Raw genomic sequence first — 14887 nt, forward strand, 5'->3', positions numbered from 1 at the left:
TTTTGGTCTTTCAGAGGAGGGAGGGAAGACAAAAGGCAGTATTCAACACCAGTTAGCTAACTAACAAAAAGGAAAAACCTCGTGAAGACAAGACAATTTGTATCTTTCACAAGAGCTGGCAGGCTGTGATAACTAGGACTGCGTATGTTTTCAACAGAAAAACCACTTGATGTAACACTAACCGGAAGCCATCTTGTATCATTGGGCATGTCAGGTTACATTACAGAAAATCGAGCCAACTGAATTCAAGATCATATACCATTTCAAAAGGGGCAAAAGAAATCTATAGACATATTGCCTATGAAAAGCCCTGAAAACAGAAGCATGCATAAGACTTTGCTGAATCACAATATACAGATTTTTTCCTCCGACTCCATGAGACACCTGTTGCATCTTCATCAAGCTACATTTTATAGGAATTTCATGCCTTTCTCCTGCTATTTTCTTAGGATAAGAGCAGTTAAAATACTCTTTTAAAAGAACATCATACCCAAAGAGCAAGCAACCAAGTAGTCAGGGTTTGATGGGGGAAACTCCCCCTGCTCCCTTCCCCCCCCCCCCCCCCCCCAACACCAAAAATAAAAAAAAAACCCAACCCCTCAACACTTGCAGGTCTAATAAGCTCTCAATCTTAAACACAAAAATCTACTGTCTGCCATTATTGTGAAACACAGATATTACCATCCATTGAGTAGACCGCTAGTTAATTTCCAGCCTTCAACCTCCCCTTCCTCCCCACTACCAGCCAGAGGGATTAATAAAAAAAAAGTTCAAGGCACAGATGCATCAAGCCAGCTTCAGAAGCCCAGGCAGCCTGCTCACCACTGCTCTTCTTCCTGACACTTAAGCTCTCTGAAGCCTGGGGTAAGTTATAACCCCAGTCTCAGTTTCTCCAGTTATAAGATGGAATAAAACCTTCAGAAGAATTCTTCTTCTGAAAGAACTCATTGATTCTTATAAAATACTTCTGTTTTAAAATACTTTGCATGACCTTACTGTTGCAAGAGCTATTCAGCAACTGTTCAACTACTGAAACAATAAAAAGAAGAAAAGTTTGGACTGTGAAAACCACAAGCTGAACAGAGGATCTACACATGGGCTTTAGTGCTTTTAGAGCATTACCCACAATCCTCTTATCCTGTTCTTCAGTTTTATCCAAAACTGCTAACAGCTGAAGATCATTTCCTTGTAGGGGACCAAAAAAACCCCCAACAAAAAACTCCACAAGCTTGAGACAGGTCTGGGTCACAGTATTTGTAAAGCAAAATAAGCACTGTTCTGCTCTTGGATGCTGATTCAAGGCCTTTTAACATAAAAGGAAAGCTTCCCCTCAACTTAAGTGCATTTTATACCAAAAATTAGATCAAGTCAATATGTTATTTTAACATACGCTCTTTTCCAGATTGCCAATATTTAAGTTATTTCTGATTTTCTTAGTACTGAAAGGTTCAGGAGAAGGTAGATATCTATCTTACATAGTAGCATCAAGAAAGGAGATGGCATTTTCCTTTTATAGACATGTTTTCCCAGCATGAAACAATAAGGTTCCATTGGGAACTGAGTTCCAAATGTTTCTTTCTTGGGAAGAAAGATCAGGAAAATCAAGTACAGTTAAAAGCTCCCATCTTGTTCTGCAAAAACAGTACACCAAAAAATTTCAATGTACTTACCCATCAAAACACACAATCATGTTTTGTATGAACATTTTCAACATTAACTATCTATGTCAAAAGCTTTTTTAAAGAACTCATTTAGAAATACATAATATAGACAGTGCTAGATCATAGAATATCTCAAGTTGGAAGAGACCCATAAGGATCATCAAGTCCAACTCCCTACTCCTTGCAGGACAACGTTGGAATGTATGGACACTAACTGAACTCCAAACTCAGTCTCTCCCTAATTTCCTTCAGGAGACTCATCTCTCAGCATTTACTTTCTACTTCACTAGGTTTTAAATCAGGCCAAAAGAACAGAGAAAGTAGAGCCGAGCCCACCCCCCCCCCCGCCATGTGAGAAAACAGCTATTTACTCAGCATCAAAGGACTGGAAACCTTCTTTTCAATGCCATGTAAATCTAGGACAAAGCAAAATAGCCTTAAAAAGACAGACAGAATTACACACACACAAACTCCCCCACCCCCGTTTAAAAAAAGAAAAGAAAAGAAAAAGTTGGAAATAGCAGAATAGCAGAAATAGTCACTATAGCAGAAAAAATATGTTCTTCCATTAAGCCAACCACTGTCTCAGTCATCATGCACGCCTAATTTTTTTCACTACTGCTCTTGTATTCTCTCTTTCTTCTACCTCTTACTGTCAAAAAAGGACAGAGAATAACCTCGTCTTCACAGAAGTTTCTAAGTCTCTCTTCAAAGATATCTCTAAGGTATCTTCAAAGATATTTCTAAGATCTATCTTCAAAGATATCTATAAGATCTCTCTAAGTAGATATCACTTGTATGTACAAGATAATATAGGACTGGCAGATTATTTTTACAGCAGTACATTAATTTTTTTAAACATCTTCAGTATTTAGTGTATAAACATCTGATACAATCATTGATTTCTTCTTTCCACCTTCTTGGAAGAAAAAAAAGGCCCCTTGCATTAATCAGTAAGACCGAATATAAAATGCTAGAGAATAAGAAGGGAAACCTTCATCTTTTTGACTAATGAGAATCCTGCTGTCAAGAGCATAGATGCATTCTGAGTAGCTTTAAATAAGCAATGAGTCGACTCCTTTCTAAAAGTCGAGGCTGTAAAACCACAGTAGTTTCATGAACTTATTCTTCATTCATCCATTGAACTAGGTGCTTCAACTCAAGAAAGAGCAGAACCATTTGGCCTTTTTAAGCAAACATCCACTTAAATATGTGCTGGGGAAACAGAGGGGAGCAGCAGTGGATTATTAAGATTCTTCAGAAAGCAAACTTAGAAACACAGGTTCAGCTAATTTCACCTTTCTCTCCTGGAGTTTGAACAAACACGTCTTTATTCTGGTTTCATATCTCAGTATCTCCCTTTCCAATAAATTGAATTCAGAATTATTATCCATATCTGCCTAAGAGACAATGAATTTTAAATAAGCTAAGTCTGGAAACAAGAAGCAGACACCAGGTCTTTATTTTCCTATCAACTATCCTGACTACTTTGGCTCCTTTAGCTTACCCATCTGTTTGCGGGTCCCATTGTATGTGCTGCAAAGACTGTGCGCATTCTAGATACTACTTTGATCAAAACATATTCTTCAGCCACAGAACTGTAGGTGCAAAGAGCAGCCATGGCAATCCTCTCACATGATGTGGGAGACTTGCTTCTCCAGTCCCCACCTCATCCCCACCCAGCGCAGTCCTGGTGAATCACAGGCAGGCAGCTGAGCCAGCAGCTGCGATGCCTACAAGACCGTGGAGCAGCAGGCAGCTCCACCAGGAAACATGCCTCTGCACACACGCTCAGGCACAGAAGGCTTCTCTGGGAGGTGACCTCTTCCCAGCTACAGCTGTTCCTCTGACATCCGCAGTGCCACACACTGGACCAAGGGGTGTTAAGAGCTCCTCAGAAGTGACCAGACAGAAGGTAAGCATTAACTGTTTTCCCTCCTGTCAATTAAAACTGAACCTGTGTGCGTTCCCACGCATCAGAAAAATCAAGGAGAAGGCTAGGAGCCCTGCCCTGCCCTGCCTCAAACTCATTCATCATAGCAAAACACACATGAACATTGAGGCAAGAGTCTCATCATCCACAAACACTTTGAACACATACACACCAATAAAACAATCAAATACAAGATGTACATTAACAAGTCTTGTTACTTTTTTTTAATTAAAAGTATTTGCATAGTATGACTAATTATAAAAATTGCGCAATGGGTACCACGATGAATAAAAACATATTAGATCATTCTTAGCCAACACTTTTTATTTATATATAACAGAATGATATTGGATCAGGCCCTATCGCAGAACATATCACATAACTTCAGCCAATGCTCAGTTAAATAAGGAAGGGCAGCAAGGAATAGGCACTTCTACTGAATTCCTGTTTCCTACTGCCCTGTGAAGACAGAAATCATCAATGCTAGTTACCCTACTAACTAATCTGGGCAGCATTGCCACTGCTTCTATCTGTAAAAAGAGCTTATTTTTTTTAATACCTAATTTATATACATATGAAGAGAACCAAGCGCTTGTAAAGCACTCAATTATGTACGTACTACATTTTTTAGTAGAAATGTGAACATACTTCAAAGAAAAGGCAATATGCCAAGACCAAATTAAAATTTTCTCTCTTGTTGTATTACTGACAGCATCCGATGGATGGAATCCTATGAACTACTTTGTGCCGCGTTAATTACTAGTGCTCGCCTGACATCTTACTTCCCAACGCGTTTCTTAGAAGGTGACCAAGAAGTCTGGACTTTTGGATTCCACTAACTTTAAGAGAACACATTAGAGTATCACACACAGACATGAGAAATATTTGGAGACATCAGTACTTTATTCCCATCCCCCATCTAGTTTCACAGCAACTATCAATCTGGAGCATAAATCATGCCATCACTTACATCTCTGAAGAATCTCAAAGTCAACAGGAGTCAGGGTTACTAACTCCATCCATTTGAATAGTGAGGCAGCCTACCCCCCATGTCATCTTAACAGACAACTTAGGGTTGTTTTCCTTGAACTCTGACAGACCTCCTAGGATACATATTTTCAAGATTTTTCTCCCAAGTCACAAAGGGTATAAATATACCTTCTACTTATTTTAATGAAAGCAAAGATTGATTTTAATGAAAGCAATTATGGCAGGACTCCAGAATCAATACTCAGGAACAGCTGTAGAATTAAATCTGAACCAGTTTAACAAATGCACCATCTTCTCATAGTCTTTTTCACCTTAAACATGTATAATATGCATGTAGCCTGTTCTGCCACAGTTCCTAGCAAGGCCACTGTATTTGTTTAACAGAAGTCACATACAGGGGATCTCCTTCCTGGAGGAAAGGTAGCTGTGCAAAGAGTTACAACAACATTCCCAGCACACTGTGGCTTTTACTGTGGGTCTAGACTTATGCACATTTTTTCAAGTGGAAAAGAAAATATGTTGTTACAAGATTATACAGTATTTACATAATTGAGGCAATTATTACACTGATCATATTTAATTACCTTTACTACCACAAATATTTTTCAGCTGTAAAGTATTCAACTTGTTTATCTGTGATAGTAATAAACCAGCCATCATACAAATAAAATTGTAGCCATCTCAGATTACTGTAAATTTACATTTTTTACAGTTTGAAATAGCACATGTGAAAGAACATCCATTTTCCATATGAAGCCCAAGTAAAATGACAATGTATGCTACTTCAGTTAGATCAGTAGAGGCTCTCTTCCTGTAGAGGAAGTAGCACATAAGCCAGCTGCTCCAGCATCATTTAGCAGGCCTGATTTTTTCATGAACTCTGAAGGTTTTTTGTGGCAGTGTTTGGTTGGGGTTTTTTTATTATTATTTTTGTGGTTTGGTTGGTCTTTTTGGTTGGTTTTGTGTTTGTTGTTGTCCCCCCCCCCCCCCTTTTTTTTTTACACTAGCAGTGCTGGGAGTAGGTGGGTGGAGAAAGACAGCCTGACTCACATTACACAATATGCATATAAAAAGGCTTGTTCAGACTTTTCCACTGTGTGTAGTCCTTGCACAAACATTACTTGACCAATTAAAGATACCAAGAGACAATACCTTACCAACTTTCTAAAGTCGAGGGATGGCTTCTATAAGGTTTTAACACTTTCATCCACACTTTTAAATTTAATTTAGTTGTATCATTTTCATTCTACAAGCTACCGATAAATCAGTCTATACACTCAGAGCTACAAAACTGACTCAGGAAATTACTACTGTAGGACCAACTAAGTAATTGTAAGATCTGGCACAGAATTTCAAGGTTTGAACAGGTTTTAATCAGAGGGGTGGCAACAGAAGAATTACAGATCCTCAATTTATATATGAAAAGATAGGAAATATGCACAATAGGGTTGACATGTAAGTAATTATGGATGGAAATTAGAGTAACAACATACACTTTTACCATTTGTAAGCTTATACTGTCATGGCAATATAACATTTTGCTTCAAATCGCCGTTACCTTCATGGCGCCTTGCTCTCTGACAACCGAGTTAGGAGTCCGAGCAAAGAGCAGCTGCCGAAGCACAGGTAACCCGGGGCTGTTCCCCCCCAGTGCCGGTAGCCAGGCGAGGACCAAGTGAGGGGGCCACGGGAGGGACACCCCCCGCCCCACACCGGCAGGGCACCACCAGCACCCTGTGCCCTGCGGGGCCGGCAGCTCCCCTGGAGGGAATGGGGTCCGTCTGTGCCAGGCAGAGAGAAACCCAGTGCGTGGAAGTACCGTATAAATCCTCCCCATCAAAATCCTTTATCACAGCTGAGAAGGAGCCGTGGGGAACCTGAGAGCGTCTTAAGCTGCCACCTACTGTACTCCTGCCGTACCTTTGTGCTTTCCCCTGTAACGTATCTATTCATTAAAAAAACTGGTAACAGAATAAGCTAAAACTTGATTTATTCTCAGATGGAGAAAATACCAGGATAAACACACGACAGATGAAAAGTCTCACCAGCTGTTACAGAGAGAACACCTCAGTGTTTGGCTGTAATGAGCCAGCTAGCATTGACATCTTTTAAAGCACAGACTTGCTTTGCTGCAAAACGAACAGAATAATATTAAAGTCACTTAGAAGAGAACACTAACTAGAAGAGTATGCAAAAATAATGACATTAAAGGTTTTTTTGTACAATTTTGTACAGTTAAACAGCTGAAGCACATTGCTCTCTCTGGTCTCCCAAGGCCTATGAAATTGTTACCTGTGCACAGAGCTGGCCACAGTGGCCCAGAGCGCACATGGGGAAGTCTCCCAGGCAGAGGCATGCCTATGTTTATGGGTGGGCAGCCATAAAATGAGGTGCCTTAGAAGGGTCTCTGTTTGGTATTCCCCACAAGAGGGCCCCTCATCTCGGGAATCACTGGAAAGCTTTTTAGCACTGCAAGATGCTCAAGTAGCTATGGTTAAAAAAATTCTAACTGGTACAAGTTAGTGTACCCCCTTAGCACTGCACTCATTTTGCCATCTATGCATTTATGAACAGCAGGGTAAAAATCCCTCACCCTGGTAATTAAGTCATTCACCTGAAGAAACCTAGTGAAGTGCAGCAGACATCTGCCCAACAATAAAGGGATTCATTTGTAACATCTCTCTGCAAAGTCCTCGTGGTGCTGTTAAAGCTTTCCCCAGGATCAGCTCTGAAAGTCTGTATATCTAGCCACAGGAGGGGAAAAAAAAAAACAAACCACCAAATACACACCACAACACACACACAGCTATTTAGCTGGTTTGGTTTGTTTTTTAAACAGGCGCAATAAGTCAACCAGTAGGTAATTTCACCAAACCAGGATGGGAGGTTGACCTTCCTGAGGAGCCGGATCCAGACATGGGCGTTCTGCTTGCGGAGCGGACCGCAGCTGAAGCCATCCGTGCAGCCCTCCCTGGGCACACATCTGCTCGCTCACAGACGGATCAAACAGCCACAGAGCAGCTCCCTGACATGCTACGAGGGTGTTCCTGTTTGTGAACGCCTGGAAAGCAGCCCCTGTGATAACTCTGAGACCTAAAAGAATCTCAGCAGACAACAAATAGCTTTACAGAAGTTTAACTCTGACATTTCACACATGAGGAAGTGCCAAATGAACTTTGACAGCACAAAGCAATTTAAACTCAAAATACTCAACAACTTGTGCAAGCAAATCCACCTCCTGTCTACGAATATGTCCTAATGAGTAAAAGTTCACCACAGTAACATGAAATGAAGCTACAAAGCAAACTCAGAATAAATCTAGGCACATAAGTCCTTTTAAAACTATACATATGTAGAATACTATACATATGTAAAATACATATTATCTGGCAGCTCGTGTCCAGTTTTGGTAAACAATTAAAAAAAGACTGATAATGCAGTTTAAAAAAAAAAAAATCACCTCAACAATGTAAGGTAGAGAACTTGAAAAGAGTTTAGGAAACGTGGCTTTAAAAATACATTGACGTGAAGTTAATGTGGTTGCAAACTCTGAAACACAGGGTAACAGATACACATCCTTTCTGAAGCTGAACTTTACAGTGATGGCTGGGAATGATTTGTAAAAAGGATTTCTGAGCAAAAGCACTATACTCCTAACTTTAATAAAGAAAGACAGCATTTGGATGGGTCTGCCCACAGTTATTGCTTGTGACTGCATGCCCACGTTATATAAAATATGTATTAAAAATATTATACTGTGGAAACACAGTTAGTTAACCAACAGCCATATGGCCTATTCATATGTTGTTTTGATGAAAAACCTCACTCTGTGATTCAGAGAGAAACTTGGACTTATGCTAGAAAAGCGAAGGACTGGCAAAGGGTGACCAGAATTGTACTGTGGAAGGAGGAAAAAAAAAGGAAAACAGGAGAGGACTGAAAGCTGGAGTCAGACTTCACAGTCCAGCAAGCAGCACTCCCAGTGAACGTGCCAGAAAGGCAACCCCTCCACTGCCTGCAAAAGCAAACAGCATCTGCGCCTACAACAGCGATACAGCGGCCGATCCGCTTGCGTAAGCCAAAATCTCCTCCCTGCACCCTCCTCGCCCTTAGGGCAAAATAAAAGCGTTTTAAAACGCTCTTGCAGCGTACATCCCTCCTTAGAGGGGATGTAAAGACACCTCCCCTGCTTTCCCTATAGGAAGCACGGGCTTGCAGAAGCCCGTCGCTTGCACGCTTTTAAGGGGCAGCCAAAACCCCGGGCTCCTGCAGACCGCCCTCCTGCGGGGCGCAGGCCCCGGGCCTCGCTCGGAGAGGTGCCCGCCGTCGCCGAGGCGCAGCTACCAGGTACCTTAACCCCCCGAGATACCCCTTCTCCCTCGCCGGGGCTTACCTCGTCCCCGTTAGCCGGGTGTTGCAGGTATTGGCCCTAACTGCAGGGGCTCGCCGCTGCCTCAAGTCCCGTTCAAAACCCGCTGCCCCGCACGCCCCGGGCTCCCGCGCCGCAGCCCGGCGGCCGCCCCCGCGGGCCCCTTCCCCACCGGCCGGGCCGGGCCGGGCCTCCCCCGCGCGGCTCGGCACCCCCGCGTTAGCCTCGTCGCGGTGAAGGCGCCCCGCAGCACACCAAGCCCTAAAAGCGGGGGGCTGCAGAACAACAAACGGTGCCCCGGACACGACGGCGCGCACCCGCCGATCCCCCTCCGCGGGGGTCTCGCCGTTACGGCGGGGCACGGGCCGGACGCGCCGCTCCCACCGGCACAGCTCTGCCCGCCGCACGGGCCGGGCCGCAGCGCCCCTGCGCGGGGCTGCCCCCCCGGCTGGCTCTGGGCCGGGTCTGCAGGCGGCGGTTCGCGGTGGGCAACACCCGGGCGAAGGGAGAGAAGGCCCCTCACGCCCGGCGCACGGAGGGCACGGGCAGCCGCGGGGCGGCCCCGCACCTGTTGCGAGAGGAGGCCGCCGCCAGGCCCCGCTACGCTCCCTCTCCCCGCGGCCGCCCGGGTGCCCAGGGGCGCCCGCAGCCGCCGAGCCGCGCCGCTCCCCCCACCCCGACCGCCGGCAGCGCCTCACCTGCGGGGCGCCGGCACCCGCCGCTCCTGCCCGCGGCCTCCGCCATGTCTCCTCCTCGCCGAGCGCGGCTGCTCCGCCCCGCAGATCCGCGGCCCCGGGCAGGTGAGAGCGCCACGTCCCCCCTACCGCCGAGCGGCGGCGGATCTGCCCGGGGGCAGGTGAGGGCGGGCCAGGCGCGACCGGCGCCCGCAGGCGGGTAACGGCCGCCCCTGACGGACACAAGACCCCGCCGCCCTCAGCGGCAGGGCGGGGGCGGGCGGCGAGCAGCCTGCCCGCACAGCCGGCTCCCTCAGCAGCCGTGGTCTAGTCGATATACCGGTGCTTCCCCAGGTGTATTTTTTTTCCTCAGAGGGGCTCCCGCCGCATTGGTCCAGCTCATTAGGTACCGGTGCGGAGAGAAACGACAGGTTTTTGGGATGATTACCAATTCCCCGCTGGTGTCTCGACAGTTGGTGGGAGGAGTGGTGGCCACCTACCTCACAAGCCCAGGCGGTGCGCTGCATCGTTTGGGAAAGAACTGTACTGCTGTACTCTCGTTATTATGGCACATGCTCTTAACAGCTGGGTACGTACCCTAAGCTGCCTGCAACGCCTGGCTTCCAAAAAATGCCTCTGTGAAGAGTCGTCAATGTATCAGTCCTTTCTGTAAAGGTCGTGGTCTTGCTACCTTTTCCCATGAGTTCACCTGAACTTGCCCTCAGCTGCTTTCTAGGGATTGCGCAAGAGTGTTTCCCCTTAGAAGTGTTCTAGGTCTGGATTAAAACATAATTGCATTTTTGCATCTGCATGCAGGTAATACCAATCATCAAAACTACGGTTGAAGAAGGGTGAATGAATCGGGGAACTCATGGTACACAGCTGTGGCACGCATCTAGGCAAGCAGATGGAGAGGTGCAGCTCCCCGGGTTGGCATGCTGGACAAAGAAACCTTCAGCCACCATGCAGAACATCCTTCTTTCTCAAACAACTAAGTTCAGGTGTGAGGTCTTCTTCCATGGGAATGGAGGATGAATGTTTTGTTGCAGCAGGAGCCATGTATGCTCTAAAACAGAAGGAGCCGGGGCTTGGGTGATAAACATGCCCTGTGGGCAGAAGAGCGTGCATGCTACAAGAACAAGCTGGGCTCTATGCTGAAAGGTGCAAGACACTCCAAAACCAGCACTGCCTTGATCAAGTTTTCACTTCTGCATTCTGCCTGGCTCTCTTAACAGAGGTGGAAAGGTGTGTCTCTGAACCTGAGCCCTGGATTGCAACAGCACTAGTCAAGGACCAAGAGGCTATCCAAACTCAAAGGAGGTGGTATGTCCTGTAGTCAAAAGGTTGCCCTCAGCAAAATCCTGCACTAAAACATAACGTGTCCTTACAACTTAATCTCACATCCCTCAGTTGTGGTCCATGTAGGCATCCACCAGCATATTCAGGGAGTCAGGCTGAAGAGTCTCGGGCTGACCCCTCTGATGCACTCTGTCCCAAAATGTTTCTTCGCATTCTGTCCAAGGGTATAAAAAGTAACGTGTCTGGCACAATATATATGAAGTAGCCTGAAATGGGGCTCTTACATAAGCTTTTGTGTGCAGATCTAGTACACAGATGGATAAGCTGTGCTGTTCAGGGAACCACATTCAGACCAATTCATGATCTCTCAAGTAGCATACGTGTACATGGCCCAGCCTAGGCATGCATCAGACTTGATATAGTCTTACAGAACTGATTGCTGGAAACATTAAAATGATTCCTCAATCACACTCCCTTCTCTTATACACAGCTGGCATTACTGAGTACCCTGAGTCATAGATAATAGAGAACAGGAGGCATGCTTTCAAAGTACCAGCACACAAATAAAGCAATGCAATTACATTCTGATCTATTCATGCTACATGAAATCAGAGGTTTTCAAACTGTAGTCATGGACTGATACAGGATCATGTTTCACACAAAAATCAAATTAGAGGAGTTCTTTGTCTTAGGGTCACTTTTTCATGAGTAGAGTTTTTTTTAGTTGCTTTGGGTTTTGCAAGTCAACCTGCACCACCGGTCTTCCCAGTGCTTAAAACTACCTTGAAATTGTACTGTTTTCTGCTGTAACAGCAGTAGAAATTGGTAAACATCAGCAACGTTTCTCCTGAAATGTAGTTACATTTTTGGAATGAGTTGAATCTATCTGTGCCCAAACATCAATGGAACCATCTTCAGAGTAACTAAAATTATTTAATCTACTGTTCTTTGTTTAGCCTATTTTTTATACATAATTGTTACTTTTTAGTCAGCAAAAATTACTACATACATGTTAGGACAACATGTTTATGTTTAGAAAAAAAATATTTAATTTTCTTTGAAAATACTTGCTAGACCTGAAAAATTAAGGCATAAGCTGTTCACTGATTACCAAGGCTTATGAAGAAAGAAGCAGCTTCTGTCCAGGCAAGTCTTACTCACAATGGAATTTTTTGCAGCTGCCCCATAAGAATCTGATGATACCCAGTGCTAGAATGCTAGAGTGACAATGAGAGTGGATGGACAGGGAATATCCACCATCCTTTTTCATTATATGCGAGAAAGGCATATTGCATAAACAAAAGCAGAAGAAAACAACAGGCCACAATGACTATTCAGTGCGTGGAGGCAGGACATTCATTTCTCAAGTCAAGCAGAGCACCCAGAGAATAATTTTGTTTGTCCCTGGATTGTCAGTACAGGAATTAGAATGAACAGGAAAACCGAGAAAGTACTCAATGCTATGATTATCAAACTCAAATCACAGTAACTTTAACATGTGTCAGAAAGGTTCCCTTGATACTCAGTATGATTTTTTTTTCCTCTTTTTTATTCCAATATTTTCCAGTTCTACACCTTTATTATTTTAAAAGTCCAAAAATATAGGAAAAAGTAAGTCTCAGGTTCTTTTTATTTTCAACTGTGTATGTCAGAGATAGCTTTAGAACAAGCTAACATTACTGTGGTTCAGGTGTATGCAACTGGTACAGTTCAGTAGTACATAAACAACTCTAAACCAAATGCACCATAGAACTTAAATTACCAAAAATAAACAATATTAAACTATGTAGGGCGGTAGGTAAAAACAATTACCTTTAGGTCTTGCACACTAAAAGAGAAATATCTAATTATGATTGAAATTATTAAGTTCTACTACAGATTATTGAGATATATTACAAAGAAAAACTTGAGAAGCTGTTGTCACATTTTGGTTTTGTTCCAGTGATATGCAATCACATGAAATCTTACATCAGTTTTTCATGAAATTAACATCTAATTACTTTAATGACAATATTTCATGAGTTTATAATGGGTTTTGGTGGTTTTTTTTTTAATTTTTGAAAAACTTGCATGTAAAAACATTTAAAGTAAAATAATGTTGCAGGTTGTTTACAGGTTCCTTATGGATTATAGGATTAAAAGCAGTCAGGAAGCTGCAGTGTTTTTAACATTGGTAAACAAATACTGGATTAAAGTGCAACAGTCCTTCTGACAGCACACCTGCTCTGTGCTGAAAGGAAATCTTTTCCTCTCTGCAGAGAAGCGAAGAAAAATTTCAGTGTCAGGCGTGTTTCTCTCGAAAGTCAGTGATGGCCTTCCAGAGCGTGCATAGCATTCCACCTCTGTAAAGAAAAATCATAAAGATGCTCAGTACAAGATACTCTCTAGCCTGAAAGCATTCCAATTTAGGTGCCTTCTGATTTTCCTGCTCTGTTTTTGACCAATGAAATTCAGTGGGAAGGCTGATGATCAAAGGTGAAATTCAACACGCAATACTCAAATAGAGAACAGAGTCCTTTCCTGATTACATTACAAGGGCAATCTTTCCACTTTTCAGATGCCTGCTTTCCGGAATTCAGACTTCTGGTCCAAAGGACCTGCATAACCCACAGCAGACTTCCAACATTATGAAAATTTCAATTATGAATTTTTATTTTTTTTTTTTTTTTAATTTTTAGGTAGGTAGTTATTTTTAAACTGACTGGGCATACACAGAATGTTTGATAACTTCTATTGTTTCTACTTAACCTTGGTTCTGCAGTGACCCACACACCTGGCATGATTAGGTGAAATCTAATGTTAGCTGTAGTCCATGAGTAGTATTTCTAAAGTTTGATGATGATGATGATAAACTACAGAAAGTTTTGCTATCTCTACCTTTTTAAATAAAAGCAAGGGTTTAATGGGATATCTAGTGTCTCCAGGTGTAAGGTAAAAGCTTTACTTTAAAATTTTCCCTTTGCTTTCCTTTAATAGAAAAGCTTATTTTAAAATAATTTAAACAGTATGAGCTGTTTATCAGGAATGCATCAGTATACAAAGACATACTGGAAAGTGTTACTTATTTTAAATTAATACTGCACAATCCAATCAATAGAGGCTTAGTATCAGTTATTTTCTCTCGTAACAAAACACACTCCTGCTCAGCACAGTTCTTTTAACTGTAAAGCATTACCTCAGTCTCAAACATTTCAGATCATCTCGTGTAACATAGCAGAGAACATCCATTAACGTATAGTCTTCAGCCAAGAACTACAAAAAGAAGTTTAAATGAACATTTTGTTAGAAATATAATCTAACTTTAAGTTTTATATACCATCTGCCCTTAAAAATAGAAGTTCAGGTTTAGAAGAAATGTAAAATTGGGCCAAACTGTGGTACATGTAACGCATTAATCCACATTGTTTCTAGAAATACAGTGAAACTACTTAATTTTTATACTGTATACTCTACATTGGCATACCAGGCACAACTTGAAAGGTGTAATGCTTTTACAGCTACTCAAAACTTTTGTCAGCTGGCATTTCTTCTGTTATCACCAATATCTCAGAGTCACAGACTTTAATGAACACAAAATTAGAGCATAATTAATACCACATTTCACCCATGAAGAAATTAAAAACAACAGTTAAGACCTACCTTTTCCAAAGTGGCATCTAAATTTGATGTACTTGAATTTTGAGGAATCTTTGATCTGATCTGTAGGAGTGATAACTACATGCAGGTTTTCCTAGGTCAGCTAAAATTCTGAGATGCTCAGCACCTCTAAAATTATGTAATATGCTGCAGAGCAGACCGATCTACTTCAGGAGATTTCACTTCAACACAGTTAGCTAAGGGTGAACATATACCCTGTATCCAGGGTATAATCAGCAGGAACTGCTGCAATGTGTAAAGACACTGAAAAATTATGAACCAAAGCAATACTGTCTATTTACCAGGACATTTTATTCCCTTATTC

At 42.8% G+C, this 14887-nt stretch overlaps 1 protein-coding gene across 1 annotated transcript in view; it reads right to left on the reverse strand.

Annotated features, from left to right (window-relative positions):
• Positions 1 to 12045: 12045 nt before the first annotated feature.
• MAP3K5 (mitogen-activated protein kinase kinase kinase 5) overlaps positions 12046 to 14887 on the reverse strand; it is a 110297-nt gene continuing 107455 nt past the window's right edge. The window contains exons 29-30 of the mRNA XM_072855931.1: positions 14102 to 14178; positions 12046 to 13268 (exon numbers count right to left, since the gene is read on the reverse strand). Coding sequence (XP_072712032.1) covers positions 13208 to 13268; positions 14102 to 14178 — 138 coding nt within the window. The 3' untranslated portion in view covers positions 12046 to 13207. The remainder of the gene's footprint in view (positions 13269 to 14101; positions 14179 to 14887) is intronic.

This window comes from Ciconia boyciana, chromosome 3, assembly GCF_034638445.1.
Source record: "Ciconia boyciana chromosome 3, ASM3463844v1, whole genome shotgun sequence".
Lineage (NCBI taxonomy): Eukaryota > Metazoa > Chordata > Aves > Ciconiiformes > Ciconiidae > Ciconia > Ciconia boyciana.